The sequence below is a fragment of the Tenrec ecaudatus genome, chromosome 14, assembly GCF_050624435.1.
Source record: "Tenrec ecaudatus isolate mTenEca1 chromosome 14, mTenEca1.hap1, whole genome shotgun sequence".
Taxonomy (NCBI): domain Eukaryota; kingdom Metazoa; phylum Chordata; class Mammalia; order Afrosoricida; family Tenrecidae; genus Tenrec; species Tenrec ecaudatus.
In genome coordinates this window covers 90,946,346-90,968,971 of record NC_134543.1, presented here as the reverse complement: position 1 = coordinate 90,968,971, position 22,626 = coordinate 90,946,346, and the positions used below count along the sequence as shown (strand labels likewise).

General features: G+C 45.3%; 1 protein-coding gene across 2 annotated transcripts in view; it reads left to right on the top strand.

Moving 5' to 3' along the window:
- Positions 1 to 19,928, top strand: part of SCG5 (secretogranin V) — a 67,469-nt gene extending 47,541 nt beyond the window's left edge. Inside the window, exons 3-6 of one of the 2 annotated variants that reach the window (XM_075532043.1) lie at positions 2,080 to 2,229; positions 5,080 to 5,195; positions 11,674 to 11,730; positions 18,644 to 19,928. In XM_075532043.1, coding sequence (XP_075388158.1) covers positions 2,080 to 2,229; positions 5,080 to 5,195; positions 11,674 to 11,730; positions 18,644 to 18,739 — 419 coding nt within the window. In that variant the 3' untranslated portion in view covers positions 18,740 to 19,928. Of the gene's footprint in view, positions 1 to 2,079; positions 2,230 to 5,079; positions 5,196 to 5,868; positions 6,003 to 11,673; positions 11,731 to 18,643 lie in introns of those variants that run through there. The other variant, XM_075532044.1, reaches the window with a different exon arrangement.
- The last annotated feature ends 2,698 nt before the right edge of the window (positions 19,929 to 22,626 follow it).

Sequence of the window (22,626 nt, the reverse complement as noted above, 5' to 3'; positions counted from 1 at the left end):
AGTAAAGGAAGTTACACGGTACAAACTGTTCTTCTTCACTGCTGTGCTTTAGAGCTCGGAGATGTTTTTGGTATGCACGAATGACTTCAATATTTTATAGAGGAACGAAGTAAGACTTATATAACAACTAACGTGGGATAATTGGTTCACTGTTTTACATACACCTATACACCTGTCTGTTGGTTTCTAGAATTCTGGTGGCCTGTGTTGCTGTGATGCTAGGCGCTTTGGCATCCGTATTTCAAATGCCACAAGGCCATCTGTGTTGAGTAGGCTTCCGTTGAGCTGGCAGACGAAGACATCTTAAGAAAGGCCTGGACGTACACTTCTGCATATTCATCAATGCAACCCTTATGACTGACAGCCAGACATTGCCCAGCTTGCTGCAGGAGGGATCACTGATGCTTGTCATGGAGTGTCAGTGGGGGTGAGGGATACCCCCGGTAAAATGGATTTTACAATAGCTGCACCTGTGGATGCGGGCATGGTGGTGACAGTGTGAATGACACACTGTGTTCATAGGGTCACCAGTCAAAGTCCACAAATAGCACATGGTTTAAGGAGTCCGTCTGGAGAAGAACTAGAAGCAATATTCGGATGTTTGATTGTACTTCTGGAGAGACCACAGCTTTGTAAGATAGGGACAAGAAATGAACCGTAAAGGCAAGCAACTACGATAAATTTTACTACATAGATATTAAAAATTTATGTTAGCAAAACATAGGCATAAGCAGGATACCTTGTCAGACAGTATGGGGAAATGTTAGCAGAAAATGTGACAGCTAAAGGCTTGATATCTTCATTGTGTAAAATGGTATAATAAATTGATAAGGGAAACCACTGACGTTCCAAAAGTCTATGGACAACACATTGGGGGAAAAAGTGTGTGTGTGTGTGGGTGGAGCTGATATCAAGGAGTTCAAGAAGGAAAGAATGTATTGAAACTGATTGTGGGAGCAATTGTACAATACTGCTTGATGTGATTGAACTATGGAATAAGATAGCTGTATTATTTCCTAATAAAATAGTTTTGAAATTTTTTTAAAGGAATTAAAAACTAGTAGATAAACACATGGAAAAGTATTTGATCAAGCTGGTAATCAAAGACATTGAAATAAACTAATTTTTAAAGACTTTTAAGTAAGCAAAATTTTTTTTTTAACTTTTAACAAAACCCAGTGCTGGTGAAGATGTTGTTAAAATGACACTCTCCTATTTTGTTACTGAAGTTTTATAAATTGGGATGTTTCGGAAAGCAATTTGGCAATCTAATATTAAGAGCCATAAAAATGTTTATAGCATTTGACCCAGTAACTTGACTTCTGGGAATCTTTTCTGAGAAAAGTTAATCCAAAATATGGGAAAAATTAAAAAGCCTTAGAGTAAATTGGGAAATGCTAAATGTCTCACAAAGGGGGAATGGTTAATACATCATGGATTTTTTTTAAATGGCTAGAAAAACCACTGGATTAAAAAAAATGACATAGTCATTTATAATTGTGAGAATAGAGAACAGGCAACCACATGGAAATATGTTAATGTTCTAGTGTTGACGGAAAAGAATCAAGCTGTGTATAAAAAGATATGCCAAGCAGGAAATACACTGAATTTCAAGTGGTTGAGCTAAAGTGGCAAGATGATAGGCCAATTATTTTCTTATCTACTTTTTTGGTTAAGTTTTATTTCAACCTGCTCTTGTGTCTGGCTGGCAGTCATCTCCCTTTCTCATTCCCACACACGTCCATATCCAGTTTCTACAACCTAACCACCTGGACTGTGAAATTCAAGTCCCAACGCATCCAAGAAGCCTTCTCCATCACACCAGCCAACTGAAACTCTGCCGTTCCTCTGTTCCTGTGACACTGTGTTAGCAGGTCTAACGTAGCATGCGTTCTGTTTGCCTGGTGTGGCAATGGTGTACATATTGAATGTGTCTGTAATCCCACTAAATTTTCTGGAAGGGCAGAGCCTATTCCATCTGTTTTCCTTCTCTGAGCAGGGTGCTTTGTACTGTGTGCCTTAGTCAATGATAGCAGAAATGATGGTAACTGAAACTAACTCCTTCTGACTGTTTGGCAGGTGGAGCTCATGAGGGTTTGCAACACTTGGGTCCTTTTGGCAACATTCCCAACATAGTGGCGGAGTTGACCGGTGACAACATTCCTAAGGACTTTAGTGAGGATCAGGGTTACCCAGACCCTCCGAATCCCTGTCCTGCTGGAGAAACAGGTAATGGGCAAGCTCTTGGGTTCCCTTGACAATAGAGGCTTTGGGAGGAAACCAGAAATTTCAGCATCAGTTACTAATATTTCAAGGAGTCCTTATTGAGTTTTGGTGTTTAGGTAAAACTTATGTGTTATTTCCTCACAAAGGTTTTACTTTCCATCTCTCTTCCTCTTCCAGAATATTGATGCTCTTGTTTTGTATTTACTACTTTTTTCATAAAATTGGAGACAATTTTTTTTCAACTCTTCCGTGGTACTTTTATTTTCCTTAATCAACATTTCAACTCTATCACATTTAGTGTCTGGCTTAAAATGTTTATTTGAATGGAGGTATCCAGAGAGGTAAGAGGCTGGTTAAGGAAAAGGCTGACATTTTCCCTACTATTCATGTATTCCTCTTGTTCTCTCCCCTGCCTACCCCTGAAGGCAAAGGAATGGCAGATTAGTTACGCTCAGACTGGGCTTTGAACAGCTTGCCTTGATGGGTAACAACAGTGGTTCTAGACTTAAACTACATGGCTTCCAACCCAACAGCAAGTTAGGTGATCTTGAGCAAGTCAACTAGCCACTTTGTACCTGGGGTTCCTCCGATGGGAAATGGGAGTTGTCCTTGGAATTCAACAAAACTGCACAGCTCAAGCCAGGCGCCCTGTGGGCTATGTGTTGAACTGCATGGTCAGCAGTCAAACGTACCTGCTGCTCCATGGAGAAACAGGAGGCTTTTTTTCTCTCTCCTAAAGATTTACAGCCTTACAAATCCACAGGGGGGTAGTTCTAATCTGCCTGGCAGTGTCACTATGGATCAGATTCAACTCGATGGCAGTGAGCTTTTTTTTTTGTCTTTTCTTTATAATTGGCTAACGTTCCTTGGCCTCCAGTAAATAATATACCTCTTCTGTTGGTCTTAGTTTAACCTTTAGCACCAGAGTCATCTTTTACCCCAAGTCCAATAGTAATGAGAGATGATATTTATTAACTTCATTTACATACAAGAAAATAGACTCTTAAGAGAGTAACTTTTCCAAGGTTCTCCAAGTATCGTGGAACTGGGCTGAGATTCAAACCTAGGCCCACATGATTTGGGACTGTGTACTCCGTCTTCTGACATACTATCTTAATCTGACCTTTGTTACAGTACTGACCTCCCAGCTTTTCCTAAACACAATGTGGGCTCTCGCTGAAAGCACCTCCTTCTGAACAAGCATGCTCCTTCTCTAGTTTAGGGTCTCTATTTCCCATGGGTCCATGAGCCTTTATCTTAGGACAGAACAACCAAAGTGGATGGATATGGACAAACAAAGTGGGTCCAGGGCTGCCAGAAAGCCTGAATCGCTGTGCAGGTCCAATCACGTTTCATCTAGTTGTTTGTAGGCTTTTGGATGGGTGGGAGGGAACAACAATCTACTTGGAGACCTGGTTAAATTGAGTATGCATGGTGGGCTGCAGTGGCTCTCAAAGTGGGGTACCAGCACCAGAAGCCATGGCATCACACGAGAACTTGTTTCAATATCATTATCAGACTCTAACCCAGACCTAAGGAGTTACAGTCTTGGAAACACTCAGGGGCCAGTTAGAACCTATCCTACAGGGTTGCTATGAATCATCATAGACTTAATGGCAGAGAGAGAGAGAGAGAGAAAGAGAGAGAGAGAGAGAGAGAGAGAGAGAGAGAGAGAGAGAGAGAGAGAGAGAGAGAGAGAGAATAGCCCAGACCTGCTCCTGGGTGGTGCAACTAGTTAGATGCTCAGCTGCTAACCCAAATGCTGGAAGTTTAAGTCCATCCAAAGACACCTTGAGTAAGTGTAGGCATTTAGGAAAATTGACAATTGAGAACTCTAGATAGTAGAATTCTAGACAACCAATATGGAGGCAGAGTTAGTTTGAGGCAACTAGTACTTGGACTGGTGCCCTAGACCTCATGGATCAGAAGGTCTGGAAGTGGGACCCAGCAATTTTTTTTTCCTAAGCCTGGCTCAGGATTCTGAGGCATGCTGAAGTTTGAGGACCACTGGCATAGTAGAATGGAAGAGAACCAGAGTTTGACCCAAGCGATTTGAATTCTGATCACAATGATGGTGTCACTTTCCTACCTTGAGCCTCCTGTAAAGCGCAGACATACTCCGTGTCTTACAGAAGTGTCCCAGGCGGCACATTGTGAGGACACATGTCACCGATCACTATATAATCACGTACTGCATACTGTACACGGAGGGGACACAAGGGAGAGCAAGCAAGGTGGTCTGAAAAAGTCAGATAAAAACCCCAACCTGAGACCTTGTCATCTCACATGATATCTTCCGTTGCCTTTAGTATCCTTCCACCACTCCAACAGATGGCTCAGTCTTTGTTCTACCCACAATTTTCATTCTAAAGAGGAAGCTGCTAAATATAGGGTGGTGGTAAGAAACTACACGAGCCGTGCCGTATACCACAGTTCTGCAACCCAAGCATAAAACCCTGACCTCCACCACCTGCCCCTCACCCCCGGCCCCTATGACACAGCGTCTTCTGGATTGTGGGACACTCGCTTTGGGCGCGGCAGCAGAGTCAAAGGATCCACCTCTCGGCCGCAGAAAAGGATGTGAATTCCAGGGTGCATTTCCAGATACAGGATACCCTGGTCTCTGGCTGAGAAATTGGTCCCATGGTGTGCTAAGGAGGAAAGGGAAATGGGCTTGGTAAGTAGCCAGTCATCTCCGCCTCAGGTAGGAGGCGAGCTCCAGAAAGAAGAGAGTTACACCAGCGGTTGCGAATCGATTCCGACCTTTGGGTGTCTGGTTGTTTTAAATAAACTAACTCTGATAATAAAGATAAATGCCGTGGCCGTTTCTCAAAACCTTTTGGCTGTTTGCAGTAAACGATGATGGATGCCTAGAAAACACCCCTGATACAGCCGAGTTCAGTCGAGAATTCCAGTTGTACCAGCACCTCTTCGACCCAGAGCATGACTACCCAGGCTTGGGCAAGTGGGTAAGTCCAACTCCAATCCCCAGTAGATCCTACACTCTAGCATGTGGAAGGTACTGATGGCAGTGGGGCCCAATATGGGTGGGGAAATAGGAAAAACATTAGAAGCTGAATTTTTAGAAATCTCTGGCTGAGAAGGCCTTTAACCCATTGCTATTCCAAATCACATTTATGTATATGCATGAAGAACAGCCTGCACCATCCTCGCCAGCTTCAGGCCCCAGAGGCTTCTACTGCCATCTAGTAGCCTACAGCCTGTGTTGTAACATAGTCTAAAGCCTCACCAGTGTCTCTTGAAACGCGTACGTAGGCTTCTATCTAAAAGTGCGGCTCTTTTTAAAAGAAATAGTTACTGAGATCAATTGCAAATTTGATCTATCGACTCAGGGGAGGTGATCTCGGCAGAATCAAAGAAAGAAATGCCAGGACTTCAGAAACAGACCTCCTTCTACTTTCCCAACAGAGGAAGACACTTTCCAAATATGTACTAATGAACTTGCTCTCTGTCCCAGGCAGGAGTCTATGGCTGTCAGTTTTTTTTGCGGGGGGGGGGGTGGTTGTTTATAAGAACTTGGAAAGAGAAACGTGACCACTTAGAATAGGCTTGCTAAAAAAACAAGCCATGACAGTCCACTTGTATTCTTTCATTTGCCAACGTTGTTCTTTTACTTGGCAGCTTGCAAAGGGAATGGACGTGAACATGTGCACTTGTACTTCAGCTAAACATTGGACATGATCTTTCGCGATTGCCTTCTAATTGGAAGGGGCAAAGAGAATCAGCCTGGGTGATCGTACATCAGCAACAGGGAGCTTGTTTACAGAGCCTCTATCCACAAGGAGGGAGATTTCCCATGCCATGCTACATGTCTTGTCCCAGTCCGCATTTTTATCAATGTTTATAATAAAAACGTGGAGCTTGTACTTAGTGGATTCTCAGAGGATGGCGTCAAGTTGGAAGGCATAGCACCAGATGACAGAGTTGGGATTCAGTAAGACTCTGACATGCTAGAACAGTGAACCAAGCAAGATCGAAATTGAATGGGGATGTATCTGTGTTCTTGTGGTTGGGACCGTCTCCTGTGTCTATGCAATGAAATTCTAAAGCCACGTGAGCAAAGTGGGAAAATACTTAGGAGTGTTAGTTCACAAATCACATGAGTAGTCTCTGGAATGAGTGAATGAGTGATAAATGAGCAGATATTCCAAACTACATAAACCTGCCAAAGCCCATAATTCCTTGTCTGTTCGTGACTGGCAGATGGCGAAGTCTCAGCCTGAACTACCTGATTGCCATTTAGGCTGTGTTAAAGCAAGATGCTCTTCCTCATTAATGACAATGTTCATTTTCTGAGCATCTTCCATCAATCGTGCACAATCAGTTCATTATGCTTTCAACATGCACGGGCTTATCTCCAGACAACAAAGCAACACCTCTACTCGAATTAGTTTTGCTTTCTTTAATATGCATTGGAATCCCCGGGTGGTGTAAATGGCGAATGTGCTTGAGTGCTAACCAAAAAGATCAAAGAGTCAAGTCCACCCAAAAGCACCTTGGAAGTCTACTACTTGTTGATCTACTTTCAGAAAAAAGTGAGTCACTGAAAACCTTATAGAACCTGGTCCCTCTTTCCCGGTGGAGATATAAACACTACCAGACTTCAACTCCGTGCACCAAGATGTAAATGCAATGTACTGGCATGAAGCAGGAAACCTGTAGTGAGGTCTGAGGGGCCCACCCCAATCCCAACTACGTGGACAGCCGCCCCACCCTCTAGAAGAACTCGCTTCAAAGGATAGCACTGAAGCTACAGCTCAGGAAGAGTGACATCTGATCAGAGCACACGGGAGCAAAAGAAGGGGGAGGAAGAGAGAGTGGAGCGCACCCTGGCCCAGCAAGCCTTAAGGACAATATCCCCGCTCAGAGCAGCCAATGCACAAAGACCATAAGGCTGGCCCCACTATGAGACAGGACATCCCTTACCGACCCGTAGTCCTCCAGGGGACAACACTGGAGACACAGTGTGGAAGTTGCACCCAATCTGATCCCAGCACACCGAGGCAAAACACTAAGGGCGTGCAACAGAACGACAAAGGGAGCAGAGCAAGGAAGTCCCAAGGGAGTACCAAAAATAGACTTTGGGGCGAGGGCTTGGCACCCCATCAGATTCAACCAGAAAACACTCTTACAGGCCAACAAACAGTCCTTGAACTAACTACAGGCTTTTCTTTTTTTTGTCATTGTTTTTTGTTGTTTTGTTTTGTTGCTTTGTTTTGCTCTGTCTAGTTTCTGTGCATATTCTTATCTCTGCAGGTCTATCTAGATAAGGTAGGCGGGTAGACAATCTGGAGGAGGATAAAACAGAAAGCCTTAGAAAGCACAGTTCTAGTCTGATTCACACGAGGCTGCCACGAATCAGAGTTGGCTCAATGGCAACTGCTTGGTACAATGAAGTGATCTCCTTCTCACCTTGTCAAAGCAGGTCTGTTGAGAAGACTGGTTAATGAAGCCATTTTCAAGGCTTCCAGTAGAATTTAACTTCCAGTAGAATTTAATAAACACGTTGGAAATGACCAAATTGAAGCAAGAGGGTTGTCTAAAAGTCTGAGTGAGGGGGAGAATTTTAGAAACTTTTCTCATCCCAATTTTTATTACCTCTCTTTGAAAACTTAACAATTTGTGTCGCCAAGTTCCACACACTGCGAAGCCACCAAGTTCCACACTCTGAAGCCTTCTGTAAGAGCCCACCCTCCATCCCTTGTGCTTCCCTTCTCTAAATATTGAGTTTTCTCTCAGTTGTTCCCATTCATTGTCTACATCAGCGCGAAAGACTAGAATTTAGAACTCTATGCAAAGGCAATGCTACTACACATCAACGGTCAGAGAATGCTTACAAACCCTTTATTATCTGTGATCATGTGTTTGTTTAAACTTAAGTTTCCTTAGTTTATTTTCTCACTACTTCCTCGTAGTAAAGCATGACTTACATGGTCTTCACATGAAAGGGTGAATTAAGGCTGCCTTGCTTTCTCTAAACTGGGGCCCACAAGCCTGCCCCAGTGTTTACATGGACTGATAGCAGCAAGCCTGTCCATTACCATCCTTTACTTTAACAGAGGATGGGCATCTTCCACCAATATTGCATAAAGACCTCACTCTGCCTTCCATATCTTGCACAATTGAATTGCACTCAAGGTCCTGACTCCTTATTTGCTTATTTTTCACATTCCCTGAACTCAATCTTTATTTGGCAGTGCCGCATGGATGACCAATATCAGAGTCTGTTTTGTTTCCCATGTTCTCTTTCGGTGTTAGTATATCAAGACACATTTAATAAACTCACATCATATGCCTACCAGTGCCCGTGCTAAATGATCAGTATACAAACATGATAAATAATAAAAATCAAACCCCTTGCTATTAAGTTCAATTCTGACTCATAGTGACCTCAGGAGACCCAATAGGACTGCCCCGTGGGGTTCCAAGACTAAATCTTTACAGAAGCACAGCCCATCTTTCTTCTGTAGAGTGACTGGGGGGTTCCAACTGCGGATCTTTCAGTTAGTAGGGAAACACTTAAGTACTGCTTCCCAGGGCTCCTATGAATGATAATAGTAACGAATATTGGTTGAGCACCTACTATGTTTCAGGCAATGCGCTTAATACTTTAGATGAATGACTTTCTTTCATCTGCTCATTCCTATCATTGTCACTTCACAGATGAGAAAATGTAGGTACTGGAAGGTCTAGTCACCTGCCTGATACTCAGACTGATTATTGGCAGAGCTGGGATGTAACCAGATCCCAGGGATCTTTAAAGACAGGATAAATCCTTTGTCTTTTCCTGGCTCATCCCTTGTGCTGGGCCCTAAGCTAGTCACTATTGAGTTCTATACAGGACCGGTTGCCTTTTGGACAACCTGTATGTCCACAGCATCGGGCAACTATACTCAAAGTCTGGCTTTGTTGATACCTGTTTCCTTTACATGCTAATTGCCAAACGTTAGTGCTTTTTCTTTCCGCAAGTTCTACACCTTTCCATTAGACGCTGGTACTTAAATGGGAGGAGCTGACCATTGCCAGAATCTGAGCCACGCGTGAAATGAGGAACGAGGATCCTGTCTTACTACTGCAAAAATCAGGGTTCAGAAGTGGATGTGCTGCGGCTGCTGTTAGGAACAACTATGGTTGGCATAGTGGGTTATTGCGAACCATAAGGTTGGCAGTTCAAATTCAAAAGCGACTCTGTGGGAAAAAGATGAGTCGTTCTACTCCCATAGGATTTATAACCTCATAGACCCATGGGGGAATTCTACTTTATTCCAAAGGGTCACTATGAGCCGGATTCACCTCGATGACACTGAGTTTGCTTTGGAGTGTTTTGTTTATTTTGTGTGAGTTGTTGCTGACACAAACAGGGAAGGTTGTGCCCAGATCTCCCACCCCATGGCAGCATAATGCCTTGGACCCCTCGGGCCCTGACTCGCACCTTGCTATCCGTCTAACCCCCTGCATTCATATTTACATTTCAATCCAAGCCAGAGCCAGCTTCCAACAGCTTCTTCTTCTTCTTCTTTTGTTTTTGACCTGGAAAAATAAGATGCGTTGTGCCATTTAACAAGGAAGTTTAGAGGCAGGGCAGGGTGAGCGGATTAATGTCATCAAGAATCCTGATTTCTTCTACCCTCATGCTACCATTTTTGGTGACGATTTTATCTTCAAGCAATCACGAGGTAATTATGGAAATTCTGAGCATCAATCCCAGCCACACCTACATCCGGAGAAGGAAGACCGCTCTTGGACTGAGGATATCTATTTTTTTCTTTCATCATTTTATCAGGAGCTCTTATAGATAGTATAACAATCCATAATTCAATTAGGTCAAGCATCGTTGTACAATTGCTGCCACCATCATTTTCAAAACATTTCTCTTTCTTCTTGAGCTCTGTGATCGGCACACAGGTGGCAGAATGGCAGTAGGGGAGCTCCGAACACTATCCGCATCACTTAGGCAGCAGAACAAGGAGCCCTGGCGACACAGTGGCTAAGCCCATGGACACTAACCCAAATATTTGGCACCAGCTCACTGTGAGAAAAAGATGTGGTGCAGTGGTTACGAGTTGGACTGCAATCTTCCTGGTCAGCAGTTCAAAACCACCAGCAGCTCCTTGGGAGGAAGGCTGGGCTTTCTACTCCTGTAAATAGTTGCTGTCTCAGAAACCCACAGGAGGGGTCTTTATGAGTCAGCAGTGAGAATATTCACGGGCTCCTCTCCCATGTGAATACAAGGCCTAGTCTGTGGCCAGTGCCCCAGGCACCTAGGTCAACCCAGGAAGTTGAGGTTGGGCCAGAGACACGCATTGTGAACTGTGGTGGAGATGCATCTGAATGGACAGGAGACGCTCACTGGAATGGAATGGATCATGAATCTCATTCTCGGCATTTGTCATTCTCATCTCCAAATCTACCATTAAAAAAACCCAACTTTTAACCAGACAGTTCAGTGGATACAAAGGTCCTGTAAACCGGTTCCATAACAGGTCTCTGTCATCTCCTTTAAAATAAAATTTACAATCTGTATCAGGGACTTTTATTTAGAGTATGAATCAATTCTTTTCTACATTAGTTCCCCCTCGGGGTAAAACGCAAATAAGTAAACCAACACAACTAAGCACCCCCGCCTCACCTCCTCAGTTTCCCTTCTCCTGTTCTGCCTCCAGGTTAACTATTCTGTCCTTTCCAGTCTCAGAAGAAGGGAAATCTGTTGAGCATGTGTCTGATATTCCAGAGCTCATCTAAGCCCACTGTGTGTTCGAAATACAGCAATATGTGGCAGTACTTACACAAACTGCGGTCACAGAGCTCTCCCCCGCTCACCCCTGCAGCATAACTTTCCTTTCTGCCAAGACGCTTTCTGGCAGTTTTTAAAAGGTTCACTCTATTAAAAATGTTATAGACCAAATGGTTTTCCGATTGTCTTGACTGCGCCGCTGACTTCAGTCACAAACGGAATGGCTGCAGAAGTTGGCTGTCTCCTTTATTTATGCGGCGGGTTGTTGTTCCTAGCTGACACCCCCCCCCACACACACACCCCAGAGACCGTCAGGGTGTACCGTGGGTGAACAGGGAGTGCGAGTGAGGCCTCCAACGAGATGAAACCTTGGCTCTAAACCAAGGCTGCCCCAGGCGAGGGAAAGGGCTGCCAGCGCCCCGTGGTTGAGCATGTCGTGTTTTCCTGTTTACGTGATTGCCCATGACACCAGGCTGCCCCGGGCCCTGCGGAGCACTTTACCAAAAGTGGCACGGCCACCAGCTTCTTTTTCCTGCGGTTGCTCTTTCTGACAAGACATTCTTTTCAACTAGTTTTGTTTCCAAAATATGTGAATGGGGAGACCCAGGGGGAGACCAAGGACTGCTTTTAAATCAGCTCTCACCAAATGTGGTCCATCCGTCTGCATCCGTGTTTTCTTCTCTCCACTCCAGAACAAGAAGCTCCTCTACGACAAGATGAAGGGCGCGCAGCGGCGCCGGCGGCGGAGGGTAAGGGACAGACAGCCGGCAGGGTGGTTGTGGGGATGCCTGGAGCTTCCTGAGGGGGGTCATGGTCAAGCTATAGCCCCGCTCTCCCCTACTCCACACTGGTGTTGGAAATTAGCAGAATTCTTTCCAAGGAAAGAATTCTGAGCAAATGGAAAGGTGGTTCTGTGTAATCAGCCACACCGAGACAATGACCTTGGGGTGCTACTCAGGTTTCCCCAAGCTTGGATTCACACGGTTTTTAGTGGAACCCCAGGTCCATAGTATATTCCATCACCTGCACTCCACCCAGTCAACGTGTGCTGCATCTCTCCCATTGGTGTTGGACATCCGGTTTGTTCATGAGGATAAGTCTTCCTTCAAAGGGCAGGAGGGCCAGTGGGGTTACCTGCTCACGCATCTCCATCAATTCTATGAAAAACAAAGGCGGGGTGGTTGTTTATCTTCAAGCCTTTAAGACCCCAGAGGCTATAGCTTTTGATAGCCGGGTATCATCAGCTTTCTTCACCACATTTGCTTATGCACCTGCTTTGTCTTCAGTGATCATGTCGGGAAGGTGAGCATCATGGAATGCCAGTTTAATAGAACAAAGTGTTCTTGCATTGAGGGACTATTTGAATGGAGGCCCAATGTCCATCTGCTACCTTAATACTAAACCTATAAATATATGCATGTAGATCTCTTTCTCCATCATCTTATATAAATATATTTACAAATGTACATGCCTGTATTTAGACCTTTATAAATGCCCTTTGCCTCCTAGTTATTTCCTCTAATTCCTTTTACTTTCCTTTTGTCCCACGATCATGCTCAGCCTTCATTTGGGTTTCAGTAATTCTGCTGGGTTACATTATTCTTGATCAAGCCCTACAGACCTCCTACACTCTCCTCACCACTGATTTTGGATCGTTTGTTGTTCCTTTGTCCTGGGGGATGGACAACAAAAAAGTGGGTGAAGGGAGACATTGGACAGTGTAAGACATGACAAAATAATAATAATTTATAAAATTATCAAGGGTTCAGTGGGAGGGAGGGTAGAGAGGGAAAGGAAAAATGAGGAACGGATACCAAGGGCTCAAGTAGAAAGCAAATGTTTTGAGAATGATGATGGCAACCGATGTATAAATGTGCTTGACACAATGGATTTATATAAGAATTGCAATAAAAATTGTATGAGCCCCCAATAAAATGATTTTAAAAAACAAAACAAAGTGAATGAAGGGGGAAGTGCAGAGTGGAGACCCAAAGCCCATTAGTCGGCCACTGGAGATCCCCTCGCAGAGGGGTCTAGGGGAGGAGATGAGTCAGTCAGGGTGCGATGTAGCAACGATGAAAAATACAGCTTTCCTCCAGTTCCTAAATGCTTCCTTCCCCCCAACTACCATGATCCAAATTCTACCTTGCAAGTCTGGATAGAGCAGAGGTTGTACACTGGTGCATCTGGGAGCTGGAGGCACAGGGAATCCAGGGTGGATGATCCTTTCAGGACCAGGGGTGTGAGGGGCGATACTGGGAGAATAGAGGGTGAGTGAGTTGGAAAGGGGGAGCCGATTACAAGGATCTAGATGTGACCTCCTCCCTGGGGAATGGGCAACAGAAAAGGGGGTGAAGGGAGACACCGGACGGGGCAAGATATGACAAAACAATAATTTATAAATTATCAAGGGAGCATGAGGGAGGAGCGAGCGGGGAGGAAGGGGAAAAAAGAGGACTTGATGCAAAGGGCTTAAGTGGAGAGCAAATGCTTTGAAAATGATGAGGGTAAAGAATGTACAGATGTGCTTTACACAATTGATGTATGTATGCATTGTGATAAGAGTTGTATGAACCCCTAATAAAACATTTAAAAAAACCCAAAAGAACAAAGGTAGGGCGCAAGCAAGTGGTAACTTGCATGGTCTGTGCAAGAATTTTGAAGGAATTGGAGGCCAAAGATGGAGTGAACAAGTCTTATTCTGTTTTAAATCTTGGCCTAACTAGATGCATGTGATCCCTTCTGTTTGTTTACTGGATGTTGAATTTCCCCGCGTGCTGAGTTCTTACCTGTCCTCGGGCGGCCCTGCGTAGGACTTGGGTGTGGGTGCTCTCTGCAGTTTGCTCCTATGGTATTGTCTGGATGCTGAATTTTCTTTGGGTTCCTAATGCATTTGTGTCACCGAGACTTAACAAATGCCCAATGTCCCGCATTCTGCTAATCAACTGGTCCTTTACTTGACAGAAAGGCCTGGCCACTTGTCATCATCTTTTCCTGCTCAGACAGACAGGACAAAACGAAAGCCCCCAGCTTTTACACGGCAAGGGCGGGGGTAGTGGTTCAGTGGTCAAGTGCTTGCCTCTCCTGCGGAAAACCTGATGTCAGTTTCTGCCCAGTGCACCTCATATACGTCCACCAGGCACCTGTCAGGAGAGGCTTGCATGTTTCTCTGATGCCGAGAAGGCTTCAGCAGCACTTCCAGAGTAAGACAGGCCCAATGGTCTATTTCTGAAACATCAGTTGGTGTGTGAAAGGTCTTCGCATCACAGGGTTTGATACCATTGCGCCTGGGACACGGTGAGTCAAAGTCTGATTGGATAGCAGCTAACGACAAAGGACATCTTACTTGGTAAAGTAGAAGGCGTAACAAAAGAGAGGTAAGCAAGGAGGTAGGTGGCTTGTCGCCATGCCGGCAAGAATGGGTTCACACATAGCAATGACTGTGAGGCTGTCGCAGGACCAGACAGTATTTCCTTCTGCCGCACATCGCATCCAACAAGAGCAACAACCATGGTGACACAGTGATATCCTAGGGGTAACAATCCTTTTGGTTCAAACATGCAAGAGGACACTGATGGTTCATTCAGAGTAGCAAGTGCCTGATTCCTGGTAACATGGAATCCCAATGGCGGTCATTCTGAACCATTTTGCCTAATCCAGTCAGACAGTGTTGGAAGAAGTGTGGATTTCCTGGCCTCGGTAGTAATCTTTGTTTCCTACAGCAGAAGGTTCCAGGCTCCCATGCTTCCTGAAAAAACCCAGATGACCCATAGTCAGTTTTCTATTCAAGAAACAACGTTTTGGTGTCTGGAAACAGATCTCTGGGAGGTTTCACTGGGCTAATAAGGGTTTCTTTGGGGGTTGGGGAGCGGTGGGCCATGGTGATTACAGCTTCTAGTGGCAGATGATGGCAGGAAGGGTCTAAAGGGTATGATGTGGTCTTGAGAGAACATCAAGAAATTCTGTTCTAGGAAGTCAGAATAGACATAATTTACCAGCAGGACCACCTGATGATCCCCCCCATGGTCCAACATGACCTGTATTTCCAAACAAGACCAATGGCTGACCTAGAATCAATAAGCTCTCATTGTCTCTACTTCCTGGCCCACTATCCCTCTGTCTTGACTTGGTGGATGACTGTAGGTCACAATTTAGATCACTGTTCCATGAGACCACTGATTACCCAAACTCCGAATTCTGGCAAAGACACATGTTATCAAAGATTCCAATTTAGCCTCAGCTTCCTCCACAGAGGAAAAGAAGGGTCGCTTTGGCCCAGAGGTACCCAGTTCTTCCTCTTTCCCAGCATCTACAAAGACCCATGCTCTTGCCCTTAGCCTTGGGCTCCTCATGAACCCGATGGAGAAACAGAGCCACTTCCTCCCAGGAGGAGGCCTCAGGTGATTAAAAACCTCTTGCATGTCCCTCAAGTCCACAAATCAAAATAAGATATTACAGATTTCTTTTTTAGAAGAAAAATGGTAAGCTTCCTCTCCAGTGAAGTGCAGCACCTTATGTGGGGTTTCAGAAGATCCAATCCCAATGGTTCCGACAGATGAAAACCCCTAGGCTTCTGCATGGACTGGAGGCCTACACTTGGCTGCGCCATGGATAAATCATTTGATCCAGACCTCCGCATTTTTATTTCTCCAGTCTCTTATCTGAGTGAGAAAACAAAACAAACCAAAAAAGACCTGTAAGCGCCTTGAGATGTTTCAAGGATAATTAAAACCAAGTATCCTTATTATTATAAGAGAAAGATGCTGCTGTCTGCCCCTGTAAAGATTTAGTCTCAGAAACTCTATAAAGGGCCGTTTTGAGTTGGAGTCTACTCCAAGTCTTGGGTTGGATTTGGTCTTCTCATCATTATTAAGATTGAGTGTTGGGTTTGAAATAATAGTTAAAAGCACTTATCAAAAAAGGTTAAAACAATTGCTCCTTTCCCTTCCTCATTAATCTGCTTTCCCTACCCTTAAACCTTTAGAATGTAAACAAAACAAAACAATAAAACCCTTAGGAATTTCTCCTATAAAAGCCTTCACCAAGGTGGCATTCTCCCCTAAAGTTATAACAGAGGCCCAGGTTTTATGTAACTTTTTTGCTCTAATTCAGTTACTTCATGAATTAAAGGTCAGCAAATCTTTGTTTCCTTTGCAAACTTTGAACTCTTTAGTTGTATCTTGTCAATATGTAAGATCTCCCAATTATCTTATTTAGGGGACAAGGAGCCCTGATGACATAATGGTGGGCTACTAACCACAAGGTTAGCAGTTTGACACCACCAGCCTCTCCACAGGAGAAAGATGAGGCTTTCTATGCTCGTAAAGAGTTACAGCCTCAGAAACCCAGAGGGGGAAATTCTACCCTGCCCTATAGGGCTGCTATGAGTTACCATTGACATGATGGCTGTAAGTTGCATTGACTTGGGCCATTTAGTGGTAACATTCTTGTCTTCCATGTGGGAGACCTCTCTTGACTCCTGAAAATGCACCGCCCACACAGCCGCCGTCCACCTGTCATTGGAGTCTGTGTGTTGCTATGGTGCTAAACAGGTTTCAGTGGAGCTTCCAGACTAAGAGAGATTGGGAAGAAAGGTCTGGTGATCAACCAGTGAAAATCCAATAGATCACAAGAATCTAATCTGCAACCAATCATTGGGGTGACAAGGGATCCTATGTTTTGTGTACAGGTACCAATGAATGTGCCTTGGGCTGGCTCAACAACAGCTAATAACAACATTGATCTTATTAAATCCTAACCAGCCTTTTAATCCCATGCTTGATAAACTTGAGAATTTCATATTCCCTTTTAATATATTTGAAGTTTCAGGGGGAACTTTATTAGTAAAATTCAATAAAAATACTTGTGAGGTTAAATATGCTTTCTCCAGGCCCACCTGCTCTGCCTACCCAGAGATACTGCTAGGATTTCTCTGGGGTAAGCCAGGCGCTTGTTGTTGACAATCCACAATATGGAAAGATTTTTGTTTTCTACATCTTGTCAAGATGAGGCCCCGTCAAGATACTATCTTTTTGTGACATGTCACCTTTCACCCTTGGTCATTAGTTTTCCACTTGTTTGTGAGCTGGGCCTTTCTTGGTTTCTGCTTTCTTGTAACCCGTCAGAATACATAAGGGCATTCACAGCCCAGGCGCCAGTTCTTTTCAAAAGGGACATGGCAGCCCCAGCGGCAGGGGAGATCCACCGATGTACTGTCTCTGCTAGCGCCTGGGGACTTGGAATGCCCTTGGATAACTAAGCATTTGTAAATACAACTTCCTTCTTATATTTGTGCTGAGTGATCGGGAATCATTTTTAATAAAGTAATACCTTCAAAAACGTAAGAAACTTTATTTTGCCTGTTGGCGACTACGTTGTGAAATTCCAACGACTAGTTTCAAATCTAAACCTCAACGAACAGCTAGGTGTTGGAGAGGGAATGGGATAATAAAATACCATGGCTCACTCAGAACACTGACCCGTGAAAGATTTCAAAGAATAGAACTGGAGTTCAAAGTGAAAGAGCCTTTCAGCCATCATCCTTTCTTCAGCTTTTGGACTTGACTGAGGGGAGAGGGAAATCACTGCTGTCCCGGCCGATGAGTCCTCCTTCACAAGCAATAGCAGGCAGGAAACAATCCCAGCCACAGGGACCATCTGTGGCCAGTCTTCAGATGCCAATTTCTGCATGGCCCTTCCATGTTGTCTTCTTCTTGAAAATATTTTATGAGTTTCAGATGCCCTTTCTCACCTAAACAGGGCTGCAGACTAGGGATTCTCTTTCACCTAAGGCTTCAATAGCTAAGTTAATAGCAAGAGCTTATTAGCTGGTTTATTCCATATCTTTGCACCAAAACAAAGCAAACCAAAAAAGAAAACATCAACATTGAATGACAGAGAAGGAACGCTATAGTTGTGTGGCGAATACATGTTGTTGTTGTTGTTGCTGCTGTTCTTAGATGCCATTGAGTTTGGTCACCCTATGCACAACAAACAAAACACTGCCCTATCCTGCGCCAGCCTCACAATTGCTTGGACTCATTGTGGCATGTACTGTGCCAAGCCATTTCCTTGAGAGCCTTCCCCTGTTTTGCTGCCCCTCTACGCTACCAAGCACAATATCCTTCTCCGGGGACTGGTCTCTCCTGACTACCTGTCCAGGGTCTGTCAGATGAAGTCTTGCCATCCTTGTCTCTAAGCAGCACTCTGGCTGTGCTTCTAAGAAAGGCTGCATGAGACAAGTACATGAGACCCATCTATTTGTCAGTGTTTCTCAAGCCACCAAGGTATTAGTTAACCTGCAGGAGTAATCCTTTAGCAGGTGGTAGGGACCCATTAAGGCTCTCTGGTAGCACTGTGGGGTGGCATCGGGCTGCAAACTGGAAGGGGGGATCCAAACGCACCAGTTGCTCCGTAGGAGAACGATGAAGCTGCCCACTCCTGTAAAGACAGACAATCTCAGAAACCCTACCTAGGGTTGGGGAGAGTCAGACTCGACTCAATGGCCATGGCTTTGGCTTTGTTAGGCACCCCATTCACCTTGCTAAGGCTGGAAGCCAGGAGCAATTCTTCCCCTTCTGTTGTGAAAGCTGTGTGTCCGACGGTCACGTGTGCTATCAAATGGAAATACAATTCCTTTCTTTCTTTCTTTCATTCCTCCAGAGTGTCAATCCGTATCTGCAAGGACAAAGACTGGACAACGTCGTCGCAAAGAAGTCAGTTCCCCACTTTTCAGAGGAAGACAAGGGCCCAGAGTAGAGTGAGCCTGGTGGCGGGAAGCGCACTGCTCACTTGGCCACAGTAGCGCTTCCGCGCATGCGCTTTAAAGCCCTGCGAGCATAGTTCCCCCGTAGACGCTCGAGGTGAAGAGCATTTCTTCTGATAGTGTCAGATCATCAGCCACCCTGCTTCTGCTAAAGAGGACGCCATCTTTTGCATGTCTGTGGGCCTGCGATGACCATTAAAACAAAACGTCACGTACCAACGGCCAATAAAAAGCTATGTCCTCGGGTTTGTTGCAGTCTCAGGTCGTGTTTAGGACTGTACTATTTGGACTAGGTTGTCAAAAAGCTGGCATGTGATTTTTTTTTTAACCATTCAGTTTATCTAACCCTTGGGACCTGTTGCTGGGCTGTATCTTTGCTTGTTTATGTGTTTTTTAAAGTAATTTTTAATTGGTAGGTAATTAGCATACCCTTGTATGCACAGGTCTTTGAGTTCAGTTTGGCAAGTTTGACCATTGTACACCCGTGGAACTAGAAGCCCAAATCAAATAGGGAATATTTCCACCACCTTACGAAATTCCTCCCTGTCCCCTCTCTCAGTAATCCCTCTCTGTCCCCAATAATGAACTGCTTCTTGCCTTCGGTCATCTAAGTTAGTTTTGCCTCGTTTAGAATTTCATATCAAGTGGATCATGCATACGCATGCGTTTGTATCTGCATCTTTTCCCCTTTAAACATAATGTTGAGATTGTTCTGCTTAGCTATGGTTCATTCCTTTTTATTGCTGAGTGGTATTCCATAGTCTGAATATACTACACCCACGGGGCCAGTCTTTACATTGTCGGAGTTTAAAGGAGGGAGGGAGGGAGGGACCTTGATGATGTGATGGTCATGGACCACTCTGGACACTTCCGGGACAGCCCCTCCAGGCCTGTGGGTTACTGAGGCGGCAATGCCCCGATCGATCTGTTCTTTGTATTGCTTGCTCTTTCTCCATTGCTGTGTCCCCTCTGCTCCCACTGTGCCTGCTTGTGGCATTTCTCTTCCCAGTCTTTGCTTCCTGTGTTGCCAAGGAACCCCGAGAACCAAACCGCTTAGAATCCTGTAAAAATGAACCGCCGACTCTTACGGGGACCGTGACGTTGACTTAGACTCTTCTAAGGTCTTTTTCCGTCCGCTTTGTTTTCTAGTCCCTTAGCCGTGGACAGTGCTATACATTAATAAATGCGTCTGCAAGCATTTGTGTGTGACACTGTTTATTTACAACATGACAAAAGCAACATCGTTCACAGGTGCCCTTCACCATATCTGATCCTAAAGCGAGCGTGGGGAAGGAAGTGCTGCTGCTCTTATTATCCGTATTCACAGATGGTACACCTGAGACCCGGCTTACACGAAAAGCCGAAACTGGTTCAGATGGCCAATGGTGTTCATGATCTTCCACCTTGAGGCGTAGTATTTATCCATGAAGCAAGCACTGGCCTTCTGTCTTGCACCAAGCACAGGAGCAGACATGAAGGTGGCTCAGACGGCTACCACCAAGGCCTCCCTACAGACTCACGTCTCTCTATGAGTCTCTCAGGGGACACCAAGTGGGTTACTTCCCCCTGCTCTTAAGGTTTGGAATGGCAGACGCACCCTCCTACCTGCTGTCCTGAAGGGGACGCCCTGCCAAATCCAAAAGATGAGTTCAGCGAAAGGATGGCAGGTGTCAGCTCATTGGTGAGATTATTGCAGTTTGCTCTTCAACACCTCCCTGGAAAAAAGCCATTGGTGTTCGACTCATAGCTCCTTGGCCTCCATCTCCTTGTCTTCAAGGTGGAGACTGCAAGGAGAAAGCACACGAATCAGTCTTGACTTTAATTTTGGTAAGGGCCCATTAAACTGAAATGACTGTCTAATGGAAATGGCTTGACTGTATCCAGTTACTAGGTGATTGATTCTGTGACACAGAGAAAAAGATGTGCAGCTTCAACATCGCGGGAGGGACTCAGCAGCAACTGCTCCACACCACGCAGCATGATTCCAGAGGCCAACGGTACCAGAGCCCTAGAGCTGGCAGAGTCTACCCGATCTTGCCTGTGGTCTGTAGCGGTTTTCATAAGACAGCGAAACGGTGCGAATCACAACCTGAGGGGACTGCCGGCTCTTCTAAGTCTTCAGTTTCCCACCTTTGATGGGGGCCGTGGTCTTCTGTCGCTCCCTATGAGTGGAGAATTTATTTGAGTTTCCGAGTAACAGTCTCAGACACCCACGGGAGCATCCCTACCCTGTCCTAGCGGGGCACCGTGAGTTGGAATCAATTGGATGGCAGTGAGTTCTTATTTGCTTTTGCTCAGAGCTGCTGGCTTTCCAGGCTGTACTCTCAGTTTACAGCAAACTACCTGCTCCTATAAAGTCCAAAGCCTATCTTTTGATCTGGCTGAGGTGCTAAAGCCAGAAGACTTTAGGTCATGAAGAGGGAGCAAAGTCCCTCCCATGGGCACTGGTAAGTAAAGGAAGAGGAGGTAAGACCAAGGTGCCTGGGTTTGGCCTGTTTGTGCACAGGTGGGCTCTCCATCTCGCCTTGCTGTTCTCTGAGCAGCAGGTTGGAATTCCCAGTTGGGAACTCCCTGGCCAGTTGGCTCGGAGTTGGGTTTAGGCAGAGGGTTCTGGAGGAGAGTAAAGGGTCGGGGAATGGGAGAAGCAAGGTCATTTTGATTCTTTCTCAGCAGTGCCTTCTTTTCTGAGGCTCCATCTCCTTGCCGTGGCTCCTGCCAGGTGACCCGAGCCTTCGGCTTCCAGTCGCATGGTCCCGCAGCCTAGACAGATCATGGTTCTCGCCATATTGTCACTTTCTGGTTGTTTCACCAACCCTGGTTTGGGTCCCTGGCTCTCCCACCACATGGGTCACACTTTTCTTGTTTCCTCGGTTTGAAATCGTTAGTGTTTTCTGTTTTCCTAATTGGATCCTGACCAATAGAGACACGCATCTATAGGGAAAATCAAGGAGTAAATATTGTGGGAAATGTTTGGAACAATCATTGTGGAGAACACGACAGGACATTGCTTCTAGATCTTGAATGTGAATCACGGGGGGGGGGGGGGGCGGGTATTGTTCAAGTGCATACCCTGACTCAGTAGGTCCAAGGTGAGGCCTTTGACTTTGTCTTTTCTACAAGTTCCTAGGTTATGCGGATGCTGCTGGACCCCGAACAGTGCTTTGAGTAGCAGGCTACCCATTACTGTGGTTGATTTTGACTTGTAGCAATGCTAAAGGACAGAGAGGAACTTCCCTATAGGGTTTCCCAGAAAACTCCCCCCAAAACCAAACTTACTGCCACCGAATCGGCACTGACTCATAGTGACCCTGTAGGACAGGGTAGATCTGCTCCGGAAGGTTTCCAAGACGCTAATGCTTTATGAGAAGAAAGTCCATCTTTCTCCCTCGGAGTGGCTGGTGGTTTCAAACTGCTGACCTTGCAGTTAGTAGGCCAACGCATAACCACTAAGCCACCAGGACTCATAGGGTTTCAGAACGGTACATTTTGATGAGCTCAAGCAGCCTTGTTTTCCTTCATGGCCCGGTTTGTGGGTTTGAATGGCTGACCTTGCTGGTAACAGCCCAGTGTTTAACTCCCTACACCACCAGGTCTCCCTCTGAAGAGCAAGGAGCTAGAGGATGATGATGAATGAAAGTGGTTGAATTGAACGGCGCCATAAATCCCTTATGAACTTGTCAGGGCTCTGTCAGGATTGCTTGATAACCTTATCCAGCCACTCAGCACCTTGAGAAGAAAAAGCAGATGAGCTGGACTCTGGGAGTGAGATCCATGGATTTGGCCCTTGGTGGAGAGTCACAAAGTCAAAGACTCTAACACCCCAGAGAAAGCAACACCGAGGAATGCGGTGATAGGCTCTGTTGTGGGTCGGCTGAGACTG